Source organism: Lithobates pipiens, unplaced genomic scaffold (genome assembly GCF_037356315.1).
Source record: "Lithobates pipiens isolate NorthernLeopardFrog02 unplaced genomic scaffold, aLitPip1_a1.2 Scaffold_1, whole genome shotgun sequence".
Lineage (NCBI taxonomy): Eukaryota > Metazoa > Chordata > Amphibia > Anura > Ranidae > Lithobates > Lithobates pipiens.
The window spans coordinates 107,812,946-107,832,032 of record NW_027507685.1 but is presented as its reverse complement, the minus strand read 5'-3'; the positions used below and the strand labels follow the sequence as shown (position 1 = coordinate 107,832,032).

Below are 19,087 nucleotides of genomic sequence, written 5' to 3'. Positions count from 1 at the left end.
ATAGGAGTGGCTGCTTCAGTAGGCGGGGCCATCAAAGGAATGGGAGGAGCAGCTGCCCATGGATGTAGTGGGAGAGGTGGCTGTGGAACGATTAGGAGGACCAGTTGGCCATGGGAGGAAGGGCCGTGGAGGGAATGGGAGGACCAGTTGGCAAAGGGCAGGAGTGGCCGTAGAAGGGATGGATAGGGAAAGTGCCACTGAAGCAGCCACTATGGAAGGAATGGGAGGAGCAGTTGGCTGTGGATGGAATGGGAGGAGTGCCTATGGAAGGGGCCACTGTGGAGGGAATGGGGAGGATCAGTCGGCCATGGGAGGAATAGGGGACGTGGCCATAGAAGCAGCGGCCATGGAAGGAATGGGAGGAGCCGCTGTAGAAAGAATAGGAGGACCGGTTGGCCACTGGAGAAGCAGGCATGCAAGGAATGTAGGGAGGTGGCTGTGGAAGCGGCAGCCATGGAAGAGATGGGAGAAGTGTAAAAGAGATTTTTGTAAAGAATCGTTCAGTTTCTTAGGACAAATAAAGGGAGATATTTCTCCATTAAATCTATAGACCGGCATTTCATTTTTCACTTCTCCATGAGACGTCTTTAAAACCAAAAATCCAAATGTAAATGTCTGTCTCTTTGTGGACGTAGCAATGTTTTTTTTTTAAAATACACACTTGAGTTGGAAGCGGACAGTAGGAAGGTCACGGAGCGATGAAATTGATTATTTATATTGTCCATTGAGGGACAAAGGAATTGAGAAACCTGTTATACTGCCACCTACAGGAGGTTTAGGATACTTTGTAATCCTTCCTCTACTAAGCAAATCGCAGAGATTTGAATAGTTGCCATCTTTCAGCAACGTAATGGATTTTTGCTCTGTTTGTAGGTAAATCTACAGTATTACAGCGAGAGATCGCATCCAAGATAAAGCAGCAGCTATCTCTCCCCTGGGTCCCTCCGTTGTGCCGAACAGCCGCTGCACAAAGATCCCAGGTCAGTACTCGGTTACCAGCAGGGGGCACCAGTGCTAAAAAAATGTTTGTGATTTACTTGTGTATCCCAGTCTATGCTATAGATTCCATTCAAATATTAAATATTTGTAATTGGGGTACCTGTCCTGTCGGGTTGCTCGGCAGAGATTCTGATCTTCCTGTATCCCTCCCACATGCCATGATCTGCCTGCATTGAATAGAGAAGCACAGAGACCCAGCTGTAATATTTGTGGTCTGCAGTACATGGGGGGGCGTAATTATCTTCCTTTTTTTCTTTTTTCTCCCCAGAGCATGTGTTTGTTGCATCGTTTTCAGGCTCAGCTGCTGTCTTTGGCCGGCGACCATTCTGCAAAGTCCATCCCTCCTGGTGAGATACATTTCTTTACTGTACATTGGTGACAAACATGAAGACCCTGAGGGGGGGGAGGGTTACTAAACCTGGAGCACTCAGAATCTGGTGGGGCATGGTGGCCAATCGGCTTCTAACTTGTCAAAGCTTAATTCAACAAGCTGAAAATAAAACCTGGAAGCTGATTGGTTTCTATTCAGAGCTCTACAAGAATTTTTCACTCACCAGTTTTAGTAAATCAACCCCCCAATACGTCAACAAAATGTATAGGTTATACAATACATGGGCTCATCCTCGTCAAAATAAAATTTAAAAAAGGATCAGTCGGCCATGGAAGGAATAGGGGGAGTGGCTGTGGATGGAATGGGAGGACTGGTTGGCCATGGCAGGAGTGGCTGTTGAAGGAATGGGTGAACTGGTCGGCCATAGGAGGAGTGGCCATGGGAGTACTGGCTGTGGAAAGAATGGGAGGACTGGTCAGCCATGGGAGGAGTGGCTGTGGATGGAATGGGAGGACTAGTTGGCCATGGGAGGAGTGGCCGTATAATACATGAGAGGATCAGTTGGCCATGGGAGGAGTGGCTGTGGAAGGAATGGGAGGACTGGTCAGCCATGGCATGAGTGGCTGTGGAAAGAATGGGAGGACTGGTCGGCCATGGGAGGAGTAGCTGTAGAAGAAATGGGAGGATATGTCGACCATAGGAGGAGTGGCTGTGGAAGGAATGGGAGGACTGGTTGGCCGTGGAAGGAATAGGAGGACTGGTTGGCCAAGGGAGGAGTGGTCGGCTATGGGAGCAGTGGCTGTGGAAGGAATGGGAGGACTGGTCAATCATGGCATGAGTGGCTGTGGATGGAATGGGGGGGGGGGGGACTGGTCGGCCATGAGAGGAGTGGCTGTGGAAAGAATGGGAGGATATGTTGGCCATGGGAGGAGTGACTGTGAAACGAATGGGAGGAGTGGCTGTGGAAGGAATGGGAGTACTGGTTGGCCATGGAAGGAGTGGTTGTGGAAGGAATGGGAGGACTGGTTGGGCAAGGGAGGAGTGGCCCTGGGAGGATCGATCGGCCATGAGAGGCGTGGCTGTGGAAAGAATGGGAGGACCGGTCGGCCATGGGAGAATTAGCCATAGAAGAAATGGGAGGATCTGTCTGCTATGGGATGAGTGACTGTGGAACGAATGGGAGGAGTGACTGTGGAAGGATTGGGAGGACTGGTCGACCATGGGAGGAGTGACTGTGGAAGGATTGGGAGGACTGGTCGACCATGGGAGGAGTGACTGTGGAAGGAATGGGAGGACTGGTCGGCCATGGGAGGAGTGACTGTGGAAGGAATGGGAGGACTGGTTGGCCATGGGAGGAGTGGCTGTGTAAGGAATGGGAGGATCAGTCAGCCATGGGAGGAGTGACTGTGAGAGGAGTTGCCATGGAAGGAATGGGAGGAGTAGTTGGCCATGGGAGGAGTGGCCGTGGAAGGAATGAGACGAACGGTAGGCCATGGGAGGAGTGGCTGTGGGAGGATCGGTAGGGCATGGGAGGAGTGGCCGTGAAAGGAACATCCTCATCCAAAAAAAGTTATTCATATATAACATTTTTTTATTTTTTTATCTTGAGAATGTTACTTCCATTATAATAAAATATCACTTTTTTTGTTTTTAATGGAAAAAAGGTAATTTTTAATAACATTAAATTACAATATGACTTGTGTAGCAACTATATATGCTATATTATTATTATTATTTATTTTTGTTTTTTTGCTATTTTTTTTTCTCCCAAGATAGTGGAGCTATCATTAAAGTTTTTATAGTACAATATATGCAAAAACATAAAAAATCCCCTTTAACCACTTAAGGACCGCCTCACGCCGATATACGTCGGCAGAATGGCACGGCTGGGCACAATCACGTACCTGTACGTGATCCTTTAAGTGCCCAGCCGTGGGTCGGGAGCGCGGCGGCGGCACGCTCCCAACCCGGTCCTGTGCTCCGTGACCATGGGCGTGGGACCAGCAGACCCGATTGCCGCTGGTGTCCCGCGATTGGGTCAAAGAGCTGAAGAATGAGGAGAGGTCTGTGAAAACAAACCTCTCCTCGTGCTTCCCTGTGTGGCTGTCACCGATCGTCTCTTCCCTTTTATAGGGAATGACGATCAGTGGTGTCACATGCCAGGCCACACCCCCCTACAATAAAAAAAAACACACATAACGTCATACATAACAATACACTGCCCCCTAGTGATTAACTCCATCACTGACAGTGTAATTTACACAGGAATCAATGCATTTAAATAGCATTTATTGCTATATAAATGACAATGGTCCCAAAAATGTGTCAAAAATGTCTGATGTGTCCGCCATAATGTCGCAGTCACAATAAAGATCGCTGCCATTACTAGTAAAAAATAAAATAAAAAATGCTATAAAACGATCCCCTATTTTGTAAATGCTATAACTTTTGCGCAAACCAATCAATAATCGCTAATTGCGATTTTTTTTTTTTTTTTTTTTTTTTTTTTTTTTTTTTTTTTTTCCAAAAATCTGTAGAAGAATACGTATCGGCCTAAACTGAGGGGGAAAAAAAAATTTTATATATATTTTCTGGGGATATTTATTATAGCAAAAGGTAAAAAATATTGCATTTTTTTTCAAAATTGCCACGCTATTTTTGTTTATAGCGCAAAAAATAAAAACCGCAGAGGTGATCAAATACCACCAAAAGAAAGCTCTATGGGGGAAAAAAAAACGCCAATTTTGTTTGGGATCCACGTCGCATGACCGTGCAATTGTCAGTTAAAACAACGCAGTGCCGAATCGCAAAAAAGGGCCTGGTCCTTTTGGTTGCAAATTGGTCCGGGGCTTAAGTGGTTAAAGCAGGATATGTCATAATTTTTCACAGCAAGGAAAAAAAAAACACAATAATACCCTGCTAAGCAAACAAAACCAGTATATTATTATAATGCAACTACATTAAAAGCAGTTATAGTAACACATTGTAATCCAACAAAGTCAAACTATCCCCAGGTCAGTAACAAAAACACACACTTATGTGTTGGTTCTTGTTTACTTTGGCACCATCATCCGCCAGTTCGGTGCCAGTACTGTGACCTTTACCTAATATAATAGGAGCAATTATTCTCCAAATTCCTCACTCTGTGACATGTTTTACATCAAACACATCATTGTGTGATTCTGTACTACAGTGCTTAACAATTGTTTGATAGAGCTGACACCCTGCATTACAAAAGTGTCAACTATAGTCATGACAGCCACTACAAGTGCTGTATGGCCCAACACAATGGAAAGTCTAGTAAAGAAGAAGCAGCCTCTAGTGGAAAATGTGCCCATATTCAATGGTCCTGTATAAGTAATGAGGCTTTTTGTCTATGGTAGAGAAACAGATTCCACCTGTTATTCTCTCAAGACTGGAATGTAACTGGCCGATTGTCTAAGCTCAGGTTAGAGCCATATCTTTGTGCAGATTTGGTCACCCCACATTTTTTTTTATTTTAAATCTTTTTTTATTACATTTTTAATTGACATACAAAAATTGCCCACGCAGGGGCTAAACATTACCCACACAGGGGCAAATCCTCTGATGCGGCAATCGACCACAACAGGGCACATCTTATAACCTAAACGGTCTGCCCCTGAAGCAGCAACAGTCCGCAACAGGGCAGAACACTAAGAACACAACCTTACTTATCTATACCCCAATGTGGGGAGAGGTTTAGGTCAGGAGAGTCTGTGCTTTATGCTATGATGACAGGATAATGTTAGATGAGAGTACCTGAGTCAATGTACTATCATACTATAACCGTAAAGCCAATCTAGGGCTTAGTTACTGCATCAGTTGCCGTAGTATGATCATCTATCCAACAGGTCCATACCCTTTCAAATTTTTGTGGGCAACCCCTGCCCGAATAAGTGGCTTTCCTACAGGGGCAGACTGGCGTTAACCAGATTTTTCCAGAACCTGACAGAAGGGGGAGATGATTGCTTCCAGTTCATTGTGATGGCCTTGCGTGCATAGTACAACAAGGATATGAGTGTTTTCCTAGCCCTGAGGATTGAAATTTGCTCCACCAGCCCCAGCAGACAATATTTAGGATCATAGGGAACACTAATCTTAGTAATCTTAACTATCACATGGAGAACCTCCCTCCAATAATGTGCAATTACTGGGCAAGCCCAGAAAATGTGAAAGAAGTCCCCTGGTTGATAGGAGCACCACCAGCACGTCGGGGAATGCGCCAGCGACATCTGGTGTAGTCTGTGGGGTATGTAGTGAGCTCTGTGTATAATTTTATATTGGACCAGTCTGTCCCTGGCTGAGACCAGAGGGGAGAATGGAGAATCCCAAATCTCCCTCCAATCATCTTCATCCAGCTCCGGTATGTCCCCCACCCATTTCCTGTGGAGGGAGGACAGCTCAGGGATGGCAGCAACCAGCAGGGACCCGTAAACCTGAGACATGGGCTTCTCTAGATCTTTCACCCGAAGGGTGGATTCAAGCTCCGAGTATTCCAGTGTGATCGGTTTACCCAAAAACTGGCACCTATAAGCATGTGCGATCTGAGGATACCTGAAATGGGCCTCTGCAGGTACATTAAATTTGGTACGCAATTCATGAAAGGGAGTGAGCTCCCCGTTGGTGATAACATGCTCAAGAGTCAGTATTTTGCCCAGGCCTGTGGGTCCGGGATGGTATTGAACTGTGAAAGGTTAAGATTCAGCCACAGGGGGGTTGTGAGGAGACCAGGAGTTCAGCAGGGATGCCCTCAGCGCCTCTCCCACCTTCCATGCCCTCATAGTAGTGCACATAGAAGGGGTGAGGCAGTGAGGTGTTTTTGGCCCCCTGAATATCAACCCTTCCAATGCCTCCAGAGACCCCACTATAGCTGCCTCCAGCACCGTTGCAGAATTGGTCAGGTCTGGCTGCAACCACCAATGGGCGGTTACAAGCTGAATGGCCAAAAAATATTTCTGGCAATCAGTGAGAGCCAAACCCCCACTGCCCACAGGCCTAGTCAGAGTGGTGTATTTGAATATGGGTGATTTAGACCCCCAATTAAAGGAGAGAAAAAGTTGCTTAAGAGAATTAAAGAAGTTTTTAGTCAGCCATTGTGGGGAATTCCTAAATATGTATGTAAGTTTGGGGAGGACTTTCATTTTTAGAAGGTTGATGCGCCCAATGAGGGAGAGGGGAAGATTGTCCCACGCCCTCAATTTGGATTTGATCCCTATCAGGACAGGTTCGAGATTGAGCTGGACAAAGTCCCTGCTCCTTCTCGAAACAATAATACCTAGGTAGCTAAACTGGTTCACCCTTTGAAGTGGGGTAGAGGAGGGTGAGGAGGTTCTGGCCCCCTCGTCCACCAGAAAGAGCTGAGACTTATGCCAATTCACCTTCAACCCGGTGAAGGCAGAGAAGGCGTCCATGACTCCAAGTGCACCCCGCAGAGAGTCACCAGCATCATTTAAAAAAAGCAGTAGACCATCTGCGTAGAGAGCCACTCTCTCCTCCAGCCAGTCCACCCTAAGACCCCTGTACCTTGGCCCGAGCTTCTGAGGGCCTCAGCAATAGGTTTCATGGCCAGGGTGAACAAGGCCAGGGAGAGAGGGCATCCCTGCCTGGTTTCCTCCTCTGCAGGGGGAACGAAGGAGACAGGGAGCCATTCAGTTTAATGCATGCTAGGGGACCGGTGTACAGTGTGCATATCCAGGCAATAAATGTCAGTGGGAAACCCATTCTTCTAAGCACCTCCCACAGATATACCCATTCCACCTTATCAAATGCCTTCTCCATATCAAGGGTGGCAATGGTCCTAGTGCCTTGATTAGTGTGGGGGGCGTGAATATTAGAAAACCGTCTACGTATATTGATGTTCGTGGACCTACCTGGCATAAAGCCCGTTTGGTCAGTCAACCAGAGATTTGATAACTTTATTCAGTCTAGTGGCCAGTATCTTGGTTAGTATCTTCAAGTAACAATTTATAAGTGCTATTGGTCTGTAGGAGGCGCACAGCTTAGGGTCCTTATTAGGTTTTGGAATGAGAACAATATGGGCCTCCCTCATAGAGGATGGCAGGGAGCCTTGTTGGAGATCGGCTCGATACATCTGAGCCAACCTAGGGGCATGCAGTTCCACGTGTGCTCTATAATACTCTATGGGCAATCCATCCGGCCCTGGGGGCTTCCCTGCCGGGAAAGACCCGATGGCCATTGCGACCTCTTCTGGTGTAATCTCTGAAACAAGGAGTTGCCTCTCTGCATCAGAGAGCCACCCCAGCGCCAGCGTATCCAACATGTAATTCATAGGTGTGGGGTCAAATCTGTCAGGGAGTGAGGAAACATATAGAGCGGTATAAAACCTGGTGAAAGCAGAGAGAATATCCTCCTGAGAGGTGACTAATACTCCTGCCGTGAGTATTTCTGGTATAGCTGCTAAGGGCCTGTCCTGCTGAGCCAGCATCGCTAGTAATTTGCTGTTCTTATCACCATGCTCAAAATATTTCTGTTTGCTTTTTTGTATACCAAGCCTGGTGGTGTCTGAAACATGGAGATGCAGTTCTCGTCTAAGCGATGAAAGGTGCTCGGAGTTGGGAACCGTTGCCGAGGCCGAGTATTGAGTCAGAGCCTCCTCAACTTTGTGCTAAAGGTCATAGACTTTGTCCCCAAGTTCCGCCCTAACAGCTGCCACAGCCTAGATATATTGTCCCCTGCCGTGGGCTTTGGAGGCATCCCATGCCACCTCCAGGGAGGCTGACCCCGCATTGTGCACCCAGTAGTCCTGCAAAGAGGGAGAAACTCTATCATGGACTGTCTCATTGTTGATCCAATGGGGTTGTAGCCTCCAAAGGGCTTTGCTCTTGGTGGTCCTAATGGTTAATTTAAGAGGGTGATGATCCGATAGACCAGAGGGAAGGTAAGGTAAGGGCAGCATTGGCAAAAGCCAAATCAATTCGGGAGGACGTTTTTAAATGTGGAGGAGAAGCAGGAGTACACTCTGTCCTGGGGATGGAGCCACCTCCATGCCTCCTGGAATTCCGTTGCCTGGGCCCACATGCCAAGGTCAGGGTTGAAAGTAGATTGTGGAGAAGGTCTATCTAAGTCACGGGACAGTGTGGCATTAAAATCTCCCATGAACAGGACATATGCCAGACAATGCGGTGCCAGTCTTTCTTAGAGTGCATCTGGCTTGGGGGAGGCAGATAGGAAGATAGACATTCACAATGACGTATTTCCTATTTATAGATACTCAACCCCACCATAGAAAATTTCCCCTGGGGATCTAGATGAATCTCATGAATTGTACATGGAACTCGTTTACTGATCAATATAGATACCCCTCGAGAATATGAGGAGTAGGTCGCATTAAGCGCCCTTTGCACCCAGGGTTTTTTCAAGCCAGAACCTTACTGCCAGTTAAGTGCATTTCCTGTAACAGTACTATATGGGGCTTATGCAGGTTTAAATATTGGAATAACAGCGAACGTTTGTATTTGGAGTTAAGCCCCCTGACGTTCCACGACAGAATGGTTAACGACTCAGCATCCGCGGGGCCCATCATGGAACACCAGGTGGAAATTGGAGCAGGATGATCCTAACCCTCCAGTATGTGTAAATAAACCCAGACATAGTACACATAATCGGCATCATTTGAGCAGCACAGTACGTATTCATTACTATAAAGCAGAGAAACCCCTCCCCCAGAACACATAACACCCTACCCAGACATCATGAGAACCATGTTTAATGGCCAAAAAACTAGACCAGAGAGCCATACAAACCGATGTAGGGTTTTGTCCCATAACCAGAAAAAAAAAAGAGTCCTTAGGTCACCGGAACCCTTGAACATCGGGCCACAGGGCCGAAGGTGGTAACAGTCCTACCCGAGAAAATCCGTCTCGATTCCAGGAGGGAAATCCAAAGTTGGGAGAGAAAACAGGGGGGTAAATAGGGGGAACTTCTGAGCAAAAAGTGGGGTAGTTCTGTGGCAGTCATTGGAGCTCCTTCGGCAGGAGTTAATTTTGGTCTAGCCAGCAACAGAAGCCAGAAAAAAACTAAAATGATAATAATAATAAAAAAAAATAGGCAACAGGGATAAAAGTGAGATGTAATAGGGAGGAAGGGACTGAGAACTGAGAGTAATTAATGCCAGAAATCAGCAAAAGACAGTCCTTTTAAAACAGAGTGGGATACCTAGCACTTCCCTGCTGGTTACATTCGGGCAATATTCCCCCTTGGCCGCATATTCTTAGCGGGTGTCAAGCCACGCCGCCGCAGCCTCTGGCGTGTCAAAGAAATGAGTGCTATGTCCATCAGTAATTTGCAACATGCTGGGATATAAGAGGCCGAAGCGAATTCCCTTGTCTCGGAGCCGGCGTCTCACATCAGTAAAGGATTTACGTCTTGGCTGTACTTCCTGAGAGAAATCCGGGAAAAATAGTAATTTGGTATTCTCATATTTAATTTCAGGCATGGTAGGGGCCACCGCCAGGATGCGGTCCCGATCACGATAATTTAGCAGCCTCAGCAGTGAAGGAAGCGGAGGGGCCCCCGGCCTCGGGGGGAGTGGTGGGACCCTGTAGGCCCTCTCAACCACAAAGGTGGGCGACCTCTCCCCCAGGTTAAATGGGGTGGACAGCAGCTCCTCAGTGAACTCAGCGGGTCTAGAGCCTTCAGCTCTCTCGGGAAAGTCAAGTATGTGGATATTGTTCCGTCTGAGGCGGTTTTCAGTATCTATTGCCCGCTCCTGACGCACTTTTACCTGAAGCTGTAAGGCCTTCACCTAGCTGGAGTCTGCTCGGACCATGTCCTCCACCGTGGAGACCCTGTCCTCCACTTCGGCAATGCATGACCGGAATTTATCCATATCTTGGCGGATGAGGCCGTCGTCCACCATGAGGAAGTCGATCTTTGCTGTTAGGGTTTCTTTGCAGGATGTTATGGCGGCCAAGATCTCTGCTCCTGTGGGAGCGACCACCTCCCCCAAGTCCGCCACCTCCCGCACACTGGCCGCCATTACAGCCGCGGACCTTCCCGCAGATGGGGTAGCCACCGGTGGGGGGGCACGAGGATTTTTTGGAGTGGATTTAGAGCAGCGGGTCTTAGGGTGGCCCATCCGAGGTTCACCCAGAGATGCAGGAGAGACCTGAAGGAGTCTGAGGCCTGATGACCTAGATCCCAGAAATGGGGCATATCAATGTCAATAGTGATCCTCCGGCACAGTGAAAACTTTTGGCTGTTGGGGGTCAGGGTGCAGGTTCCGGGGCTTTGGCAGCGGGATGGAGGATGTAGTGCTGATGAGCCGCCTGTGCAGGATCAGGGCCTTCAGCAGAGTAGAGTCTCTGGAAGGATGGAGGCACAGGAGGGGCAAAGCAGGAATGCTGGGACACACAATGTCACAGGTAGGAGAGTGGCGGTCCTGGGGCACAAACGGAGACACACTGAGGTTACACAGTACCTTGTTGTGGAGGATGGTCCTTGCACAGTAGGCCACAAGATGGTGCCTGCAGTCAGCCCCTATGGATCCCTTTTGAGATTTGAGGCCCCCTCACAAATTGGTCATCTTCCAGGGACTGCCGCCAGTCGTGTGAGGATTTCCTGCCTCTCCTCCCACAGATTGCAGAAATTGACCCCGGGGATGGCCGAATCCGAGTAGGCCGCAAGATGATGGGAAACCTCAGATACTCACAGGTCCCGCGGAGACGCAATCGGCCAGCCAACCCCCGCAATATCCGCAGGGTCCGATTATGGTGGTAGATTGTAGCTGGTAGGGAGAGTCTGGGGCCCCCCAAGCACCAGCAGGAGGAGGCTGGCATCAGATTGTCCTCTAGGCCGCAAGATGGCGGCGGCCGTGAGCCCCCGGGAACAGCCTCTGTGGGGCCCCCTCACTGCTCTGTCCTCTCCCAGAGCGGCCGATGCTGATGATGTGGCGTGCGAGCCCGCAGGCATCGGCGGCAATGCAGGCCCCAAGATGGCGGCGGGGTGCTGGAGAGTGGAGCCGGCCGCGGCCCTGTAGAGACTCGATCGGCCGGCCGAGCTCCACAATTTCCTCAGGGGCTGTTGCAGGCATTGTCCAGGAACGTGCAGGGAGAGATTGGAGACTCTTCAGGTGCTGGTAGTGACAGGATGGCTGCAGATTAGATCAGGATCAACGGAGCTCCTCTAGGACACGTCTGGTTCCCTCTACATCCGGACACACCCCCCAAAATATCATATTTTTAATAAAAAATATTATTATTAGTCCTTCTCCTGTGTTCCCGGCATCATAGCTATAAATTTGCTATGTGAGATCTAAGACACTGCTGCCTCTGACTGCTTGTCTTAGCAGATCTGGAGTGAGATTTTGTGGTGTCTCCGCTGTACTCTGTGCTGAAGGATGTGACACGAGGAAGCAAAGCCCTGCCCTCAATCAAGATGGCCGCCTCCACACAGAGAAACAGCACAGAGCAAGACATAGTAAACCAGCAATGGTGGAAAGAATTCAGCTGCAGGAGGATCACAAGCAATACTGATGACTAGTCCTAGGTCTGGTACTCTTTTGATGATTTTGGATGGTTTCATCATGGTTTTGTCATCCCAGACATGGTTTTTGTGTGTGTTTTGCAGAAAGGAAGGAGTACTGGGAGAAGTACCTGCCTTTGGTCAATATGCAGCTGCCTCACTCCTACTCTCTGGTGGCGTCCCTTCTGGAGAGGAACGTGTCGGAGGTTAGCGCTGTGCAGGAATGGGAGGCAGAGTGGAAGAGCCAAGGTCTAGCATCCCGCTTGTCCGCTGAGGTGAGTCCTCTCTAAAGTAGCAATCTGTGCCACCCAGGGCCGTACCTGTATAAAGGCCAGGGTCATGTCACCTGTATAAGTTAAGCTGTGGACCTATGAAATCGGGGGGGGGGGGGGGGGTCCCAGCAGGTGCTGAGAACCTATGAGGCCAAGCGGTAAAGCAAGCTGGGGCGGCACGCAAACTGCACATCCTAGGCTTGTACTATACTTACCCTGAGGACAGTACTGCCTTCTCTGGCGTGTAAAACACTTGACTTTTTATGTTTTTATTTTTATTTTTTTGCTTTTTATTATTAACATCCAAGCCCTGCTGGAGTTTTGAGTTTTTTTTTGTTTACTTTTTATTTTATTATTATTGTGTTTTTTTTTGTTTTTTTTTTGTTTGTTTTTTTGACTCATGCTGTAAAGACTTGGCTCCTTTTTTATACTCTTAGACTACTCCAGAGGCCCTCAATGCTTCCCACTTGACCAAGCGCAGCCTCTAAAGCAGGGGGTCTCAAACTGGTGGCACTCCAGCTTTTGCAAAACTACAAGTCGCATCATGCCTCTGCCTGTGGGAGTCATGCTTGTAGCGGTCAGCCTTGCAATGCATCATGGGACTTGTAGTTTTGTAACAGGTGGAGGCCCACCAGTTTGAGACCATTGAGATGATTCCAATCCATATCTTGCCCACTATTGGGACCCAGTGCTTTCCCAGCACACTCTTTGTAGACTGGAGTAAGTGGTAACACTTGTGCTTCCAAAACAACCCTATACCGACACCACTTATGCCTATATGTGTATGTATATATGTGTATGTGTATGTGTGTATATATATATATATATTTTTTTTTTTAGTGTGTGGGAGGGAGGTTGCATTTTCTTTTTTTTTTTTTCCATATTCCCCAAAGAAAAAAAAAAACTTCTTCTTCTGGCAGGAGTACCGTAGCCGGAAACGGCAGCGGCTGCAGAAAAGGATACAGGATCAGCTCCGCCAGTGTAACCAGCAGCTGTCTGAGACCAACACACCGGCCTCGGCCACCCAGGACCTCGTGGACATGCTTAAAGCCTTCACCGTAGAGGGAGGAGCCGATCAGAATAAAGGGTCCAGGTTCACCCACGCCCAGAAATTCACTCACCAACAGGTACTTTCATGAGATTGTAGATGAAACGGCTAAAGAGCATTTCCTGTAGACGTTAAAGTCCAACTCCAGCCAAAACATTGTTTTTTTTCAGTTTTAGGTAGAGAGGGTAAAGTTAAAGGGGTGGGGGGTGTAAACCATTGAGGTTTGCATGAAGGTGAAAAACCTCCTGTGATGCAGCAACCCTCTCCCCGATATTACCCGAACCCGATCTTTCCAGAGACTGTGACTAGCAGCCGGTGTCTCAGGTCCTGATTGGATAGATAGCAGCGCAGTCATTGGATCCCGCTGCTGTCAATCAAATCTAATGCCGGGGGCAGGGCTGAGTCCTGCTGTCTGTGTCTCCAACGGGGCACTCGAGAGGAGGACCGGGGCCACTGTGCAAAACCATTACACAGAAGAAGATAAGTATAACATGCCTGAAGTGTCCACTTCACACAAGGAGTGACTTGGACACCTAAAGAAGGACCCCATGCAGCAGGAAGGGAAGACTCGAGGATTTGGCGTCACGTGACCTCGGGTTAAGGTAAGTAAAAATTTGCATTTTAGACAGGGATTTTTATTTATTTTTTCTTCCTTTCCCAGCGATTGGGGAGGGGGGGGGGGTTGGGGGATTGGCAAGGAGGGGGTGGGGGGGATACATTGATCAGAGTGGTGCTTTTAATAGCTTTGTCAGGTTTTTTTTTTTTTATGTCTGTCAGTGCTGGAGTAGTGTATCTTCCTCCATAGGAAGGTGAGGACATCTCCCCAGGGACTGATCGCATAATATACCTGGAATGTGGGTAACGGAGGCGCTAGATTTGAATCCTCCTCCTCCAATGGATCATGATTAGAAAGAATTCAAACAAATTCATGGGGGGTGGGGGGATGGATGTGCAATGGCTCTGGTCAGGGTGCCCTATAAATGGAGGCGCTCAGGTTTTGGAAGCCAAAGTCAAAAAAATAAGATAAAAATAGATCACCGAACCAATGAACTGAGAGTAAAAAGCCTTTTTATTTTTATTTATTTTATTTTTTGGGGGGTTTGTTCAGCAAGATGATCTAAAACATCCGACGCGTTTTCAGGGTTTCAAAGGTTATCCCTCATTTTCAGGGCACAGATATTTGTATAGTGTGAGTACTCAAAATGTCGGAAATTGCCTCAATTGTTTGGTTAAGAAAAAAAAAATTAGGTGTCCAGAAAAATATTAGCAGCAAACGGAGTCACACAGTAGCACAGAAAGATGTTTGCTCTTGTCTCACCCTATGTTTTTTTTTTTTTTTTGTCTTCCTTCAGGACCCTCAAGTATTAAACGAGCAAATGCAAAGAGCCACTGAAAGCCTCTCCAGAAGAGACGCTCAGGTAGGAAGCACTGCAGTGATTTGTATTAGAACAGAACTCCCCGTGTGGGTGAGCACGTCCCTCGCCTGGCATATGCTTAAAGTTCTCACTAAGCCCACGTCATTTAAAAAAAAAAATTCAACAGTTCATACTCGCACATCACTATGGGATTCCTTTTTCTGTATTCTGCAAAAAAAAAAAAACATGGTTGATCCTGCTGCTCTCTATCTCCCCCTTCTGTCCCCACTTCAGCTGGGGATTTTGCAGAGCGTTGTGGCAGCTCTGCACATGCTCAGTTCTCAGAGTTTCTATGCTGAGCATTTCCTCCCTATCACACCTGAGCAGCCCACATAGCTATGTAATTTGTTGGCTCCCTACATTAATACTGAGGGGAGGTGATACCACCAGTAAATCAATGTCATTTTGAGGCTTTGGCGTGTCATGGATTCATATAATGCTTTTAATGGACCGACAAATAAACATATATTTTAATATATCTAAGTGTTCGTATGGTGCCTTTTTAAAGTCCCACCTTTTCAGTCCTTTTATTTTTTCTACATGCCTGTTAGGGACGTGGCAGAGTTTACCTATTTGTGTCCACGGTAGCCACCCCATGCTGACATAAAAACTTCAAATTGGTTCCATGTGGCTATAGAGTCACCCACGTGGGCATATACACAATGACAGCCCCTCCCCTCTCTTCGTTCTTTTCCTTTTCTTTTTCTTCCTTTCTTCCTTCCTTCCTTCCTTCCTTCCTCCATTCCCATTATCCAGCTAAGACACAGGCGGGAGGGGCCGGGACACTGTGACTGGCAGAAATCTGTCCACACTAAAAAAATTTAATAAAGGTTTGATTTCAAATATATATTTGTATGACAATTTAAACAGTATATGATTATTTTTTTATTTTTTTATTTTTTTGAACATGTGACCAGCAGCAGAGAACTAGAAGCTCCTCCTGCTTATGTTTCCCGGCAGACCGGCTGGGAGAGAGCCAGGTCATGTGACAGCTAGATATCCATTAGTAAAAAGGGACTTGAGATAATTACAATGCCGTCATGCCCATACAGAAGTAGGAGGGACAATGGAAATTGCTCAGTGTTTAGTATCACTTTTACCACTTCCCGCCTGGCCTGACCTGATCGGTGGTGTGTCCGTCTGACACACCGCATCTCCGATCTAGATAAAGAGCCTCTGACACTGGCTCTTTACCATGTGATCAGCTGTGTGCCATCACAGTGTAAAGAGGAAAAGCCATGTATCGGCTTATGCTCTACCCGTGCTGACAGATGCGGCTAGATGAGAGCCAATCGTCTGCTCTCCTGACAGGGTGGGGGGTCTGCACGATAAACAATGACCACCAGGTAAGCCCACTCTAGCTCACCAGGAATGGTAATCATTGCCCATTAGGGATGGCACTCTGTGCCCATCAGTGATGCCTGCCAGTGCTGCTTATCAGTTCTACATGTAAGTGGCATCTATCAATGCCCACCAGTACCCATCAGTACCACCTATATGTGCCCTCCAGTGCCACCCATCAGTGCCGCCTATGAGTGCTGTAAATTGGTGCCGCCTATACGTGCCCTTCAGTGTCAGCCATCAGTGCCGCCTATGCGTGCTGTAAATTGGTGCCGCCTATACATGCCCTCCAGTGCCACCTATATGTGCCCTCCAGTGTCACCCATCAGTGCCGCTTGAGTGCTGTAAATTGGTGCCACCCATCAGTGCTGCCTATGTGCCCTTCAGTGCCACCCATCAGTGCCACCTATGATTGCTGTAAATCGGTGCCGCCTATGCGTGCCATCCAGTGCCACCTATACACAAAAAGCTCTATTTGTGGGGGGGAAAAATATATTTTTTTGGTTTTGGTACAGCGTCGCACGCCCGCGCATTTGTCATTCAAAGTGTGACAGAGCTGAGAATCGGTCTGGGCAGGAAGGTGTATAAGTGGCCTGTATTGAAGGGGTTAAGCATGTCCATGTGAAAGCGGCTGAACTCCCAACTCATGCGTGGTATTCCAGATCCCTCAAAAAATGCGTGTCAATGACAAACCCCAAACATCCCCGGTCAAACCAACCACTAACGCAGCTTGCTTTTTTTTTTTTTTTCATTTTTAGGATGCAGATGCCGAACAGCAAGAGCTGACCTCTCTACAGCAGCAGATTGAACTCATAGAGCAGGAGATCCAAGGGCTGACAGAGGGCACCAAACTCCTCCGGCTCACTCTGACGCAGGTAAGTGGCCGGGGACAGATGGAAGACCTCATGGAGGGTTCAAGCCACCGATCCGAGAGGCATTGGGGGCTTCACATTTTTTGTTTGGTATTTATAGGAAAGACTAGATGAGTTATCAAGCTTGCTAACGCCGGTAAGGCTGATCTTCTGTGAGCTTGGGGCTTCACTTTTGGTGAAGCACCAAACCGGGAAATAGTACAAAATAACTACGGGCTCTTTCATACGGGCGGACTGATCGGGCCCCGCCTGTTCGTGTGTTTTTTTATTTGTTTGTTTTGTGTGTGTTTTTTTTTTTTTTTTTTTTACGGTGGACCTGGTCTGATCATCCATTACCCTCTATGGAGTGGCGGATGTAAACGGACATGTGTCCGTTTTTTTTTTTTTACACTTAGCAACATCTGACCCTATTTGCTAAAAACAGATGGGGGGGTCTGTACCCCATCCGTCAGTCAGAGGTCTGTTTTACATCTGACCGTCGCAAAGATCCCACGCTGAGCAGGCGCATCCACTGGCGAAGTCTGCCTGTCTGAAAGAGCCCCTATAGTTTTACAGCCAACAGGTTTTGGGGGCCAATACACACTTTGTTAGATTTTGGGGGGCCAACACACACTTTGTTAGGGCTTGTCAGGTTTTGGGGGGCCATGCAACACACACTTTGTCAGGTTTTTGGGGGCCATGCAACACACACTTTGTCAGGTTTTGGGGGGCGATGCAACGCACACTTTATCAGGTTTTGGGGGTCCATGCAACACACTTTGTCAGGTTTTGGGGGTCCATGCAACATACGCATTGTTAGGTTTGGTTGGCCAAAACACGCGTTGTTAGGTTTTGGCTGGCCAACACACGTGTTGTTAGGTTTTGGTTGGCCAACACACGCATTTCTAGGTTTTGGGGGGCCAACACACGCACTTTGTCAGGTTTTGGGGGGCCAAAACACTTTGTCAGATTTTGGTTGGCCAACACACACGTTATTAGGTTTTGGATGGCCAACACACACACTTTGTCAGGTTTTGGTTGGCCAACACACACACTTTGTCTGGTTTTGGTTGGCCAACACACACACTTTGTTAGGTTTTGGTTGGCCAACGCACACGTTGTTAGGTTTTGGTTGGCCAACACACGCGTTGTTAGGTTTTGGCTGGCCAACACACGCGTTGTTAGGTTTTGGCTGGCCAACACACGCATTTTTAGGTTTTGGGGGGCCAAAACACACGTTATTAGGTTTTGGATGGCCAACACACACGTTGTTAGGTTTTGGTTGGCCCACGCACACGTTGTTAGGTTTTGCTTGGCTAACACACACACACTTTGTCAGATTTTGGGGGTCCAACACACACTTTGGCCAACAGACACACTTTGGCAGGTTTTGGTTGGCCAACACACACTTTGTCAAGTTTTGGGGGGCCATACATCACACACTTTAACAGGGTTTGTCAAGTTTTGGGGGACCAACACACATTTTGTCAGGGCCGCTGGGTCTACAACCTCCACAAAGGGGGTTCCTAGTCCCTTGGACTGTAAGGGACCTGACACTTTACAATCTAAAATCGTGTCAGGTCCCTTGCAGTCCAAGGGGACTAGGAACACCCCATGGAGGTTGTGGACCCAACGGCTGAGTGTGTAGGTGCTGCCCAATATATCCCACCGACTTTCAGATGCCATTGTACCAAGATAATCTGTTTATTGACTTTATCAGTCAGTGGTCATAAACTTATGGCCGATTGGTGTATGATGTCACATTTCAGGCAATATTTATAAGATTTTTGATAACGTTTTACACATTTTGGTTTGTGGTTGGAGGAAGTGAAGTCTGAATGGGAAACATATTTTTTTTTTAAAGATCATCTCTGAAACATTACAGTGTGGGGAGAGCTGCAGCTCCAAAATAAAAAATAAATAAAACAATCATGTTAATATAAGTGATATGTAAGTTTGCAGTCCGATGATGTCATCACCGGAGTCCTGTGATCTCATTCCTGCAGGTGGAGGAAGAGAGAAGTAAAATGCAGCAGTGCTGTGAGGAGAAGGAGGGCGTGGTCAGAGTGAAGAAGACCGCGGTGGAGTTATTGCCCGATGCAGACAACAATCTCGCCAAATTGCAGGTAATCACGCCAAATGCAGAAATTGATAAATTGAGAATAAAGTGTCCGTCCAGAGAACATCCACCCAAGTGACAAAACGGAGGCTCCCGTTCCTAGATATATCTATGAAAACTTTGTTTATCCACTTAACAACCGCCCTATAACACACTTACTCCTGCAGGGCAGCATATATTCAAAAATATAATAAAATAAATTTTAAAA

The 19,087-nt window shown here is 47.5% G+C and overlaps 1 protein-coding gene across 1 annotated transcript in view; it reads left to right on the top strand.

Moving 5' to 3' along the window:
- CCDC22 (CCC complex scaffolding subunit CCDC22) overlaps window positions 1-19,087 on the top strand; it is a 53,870-nt gene that overhangs the window by 12,546 nt on the left and 22,237 nt on the right. Inside the window, exons 4-10 of the mRNA XM_077472257.1 lie at window positions 874-980; window positions 1,268-1,346; window positions 11,939-12,108; window positions 13,026-13,232; window positions 14,506-14,571; window positions 16,668-16,784; window positions 18,767-18,886. Of these exons, the coding sequence (XP_077328383.1) occupies window positions 874-980; window positions 1,268-1,346; window positions 11,939-12,108; window positions 13,026-13,232; window positions 14,506-14,571; window positions 16,668-16,784; window positions 18,767-18,886 (866 nt within the window). The remainder of the gene's footprint in view (window positions 1-873; window positions 981-1,267; window positions 1,347-11,938; window positions 12,109-13,025; window positions 13,233-14,505; window positions 14,572-16,667; window positions 16,785-18,766; window positions 18,887-19,087) is intronic.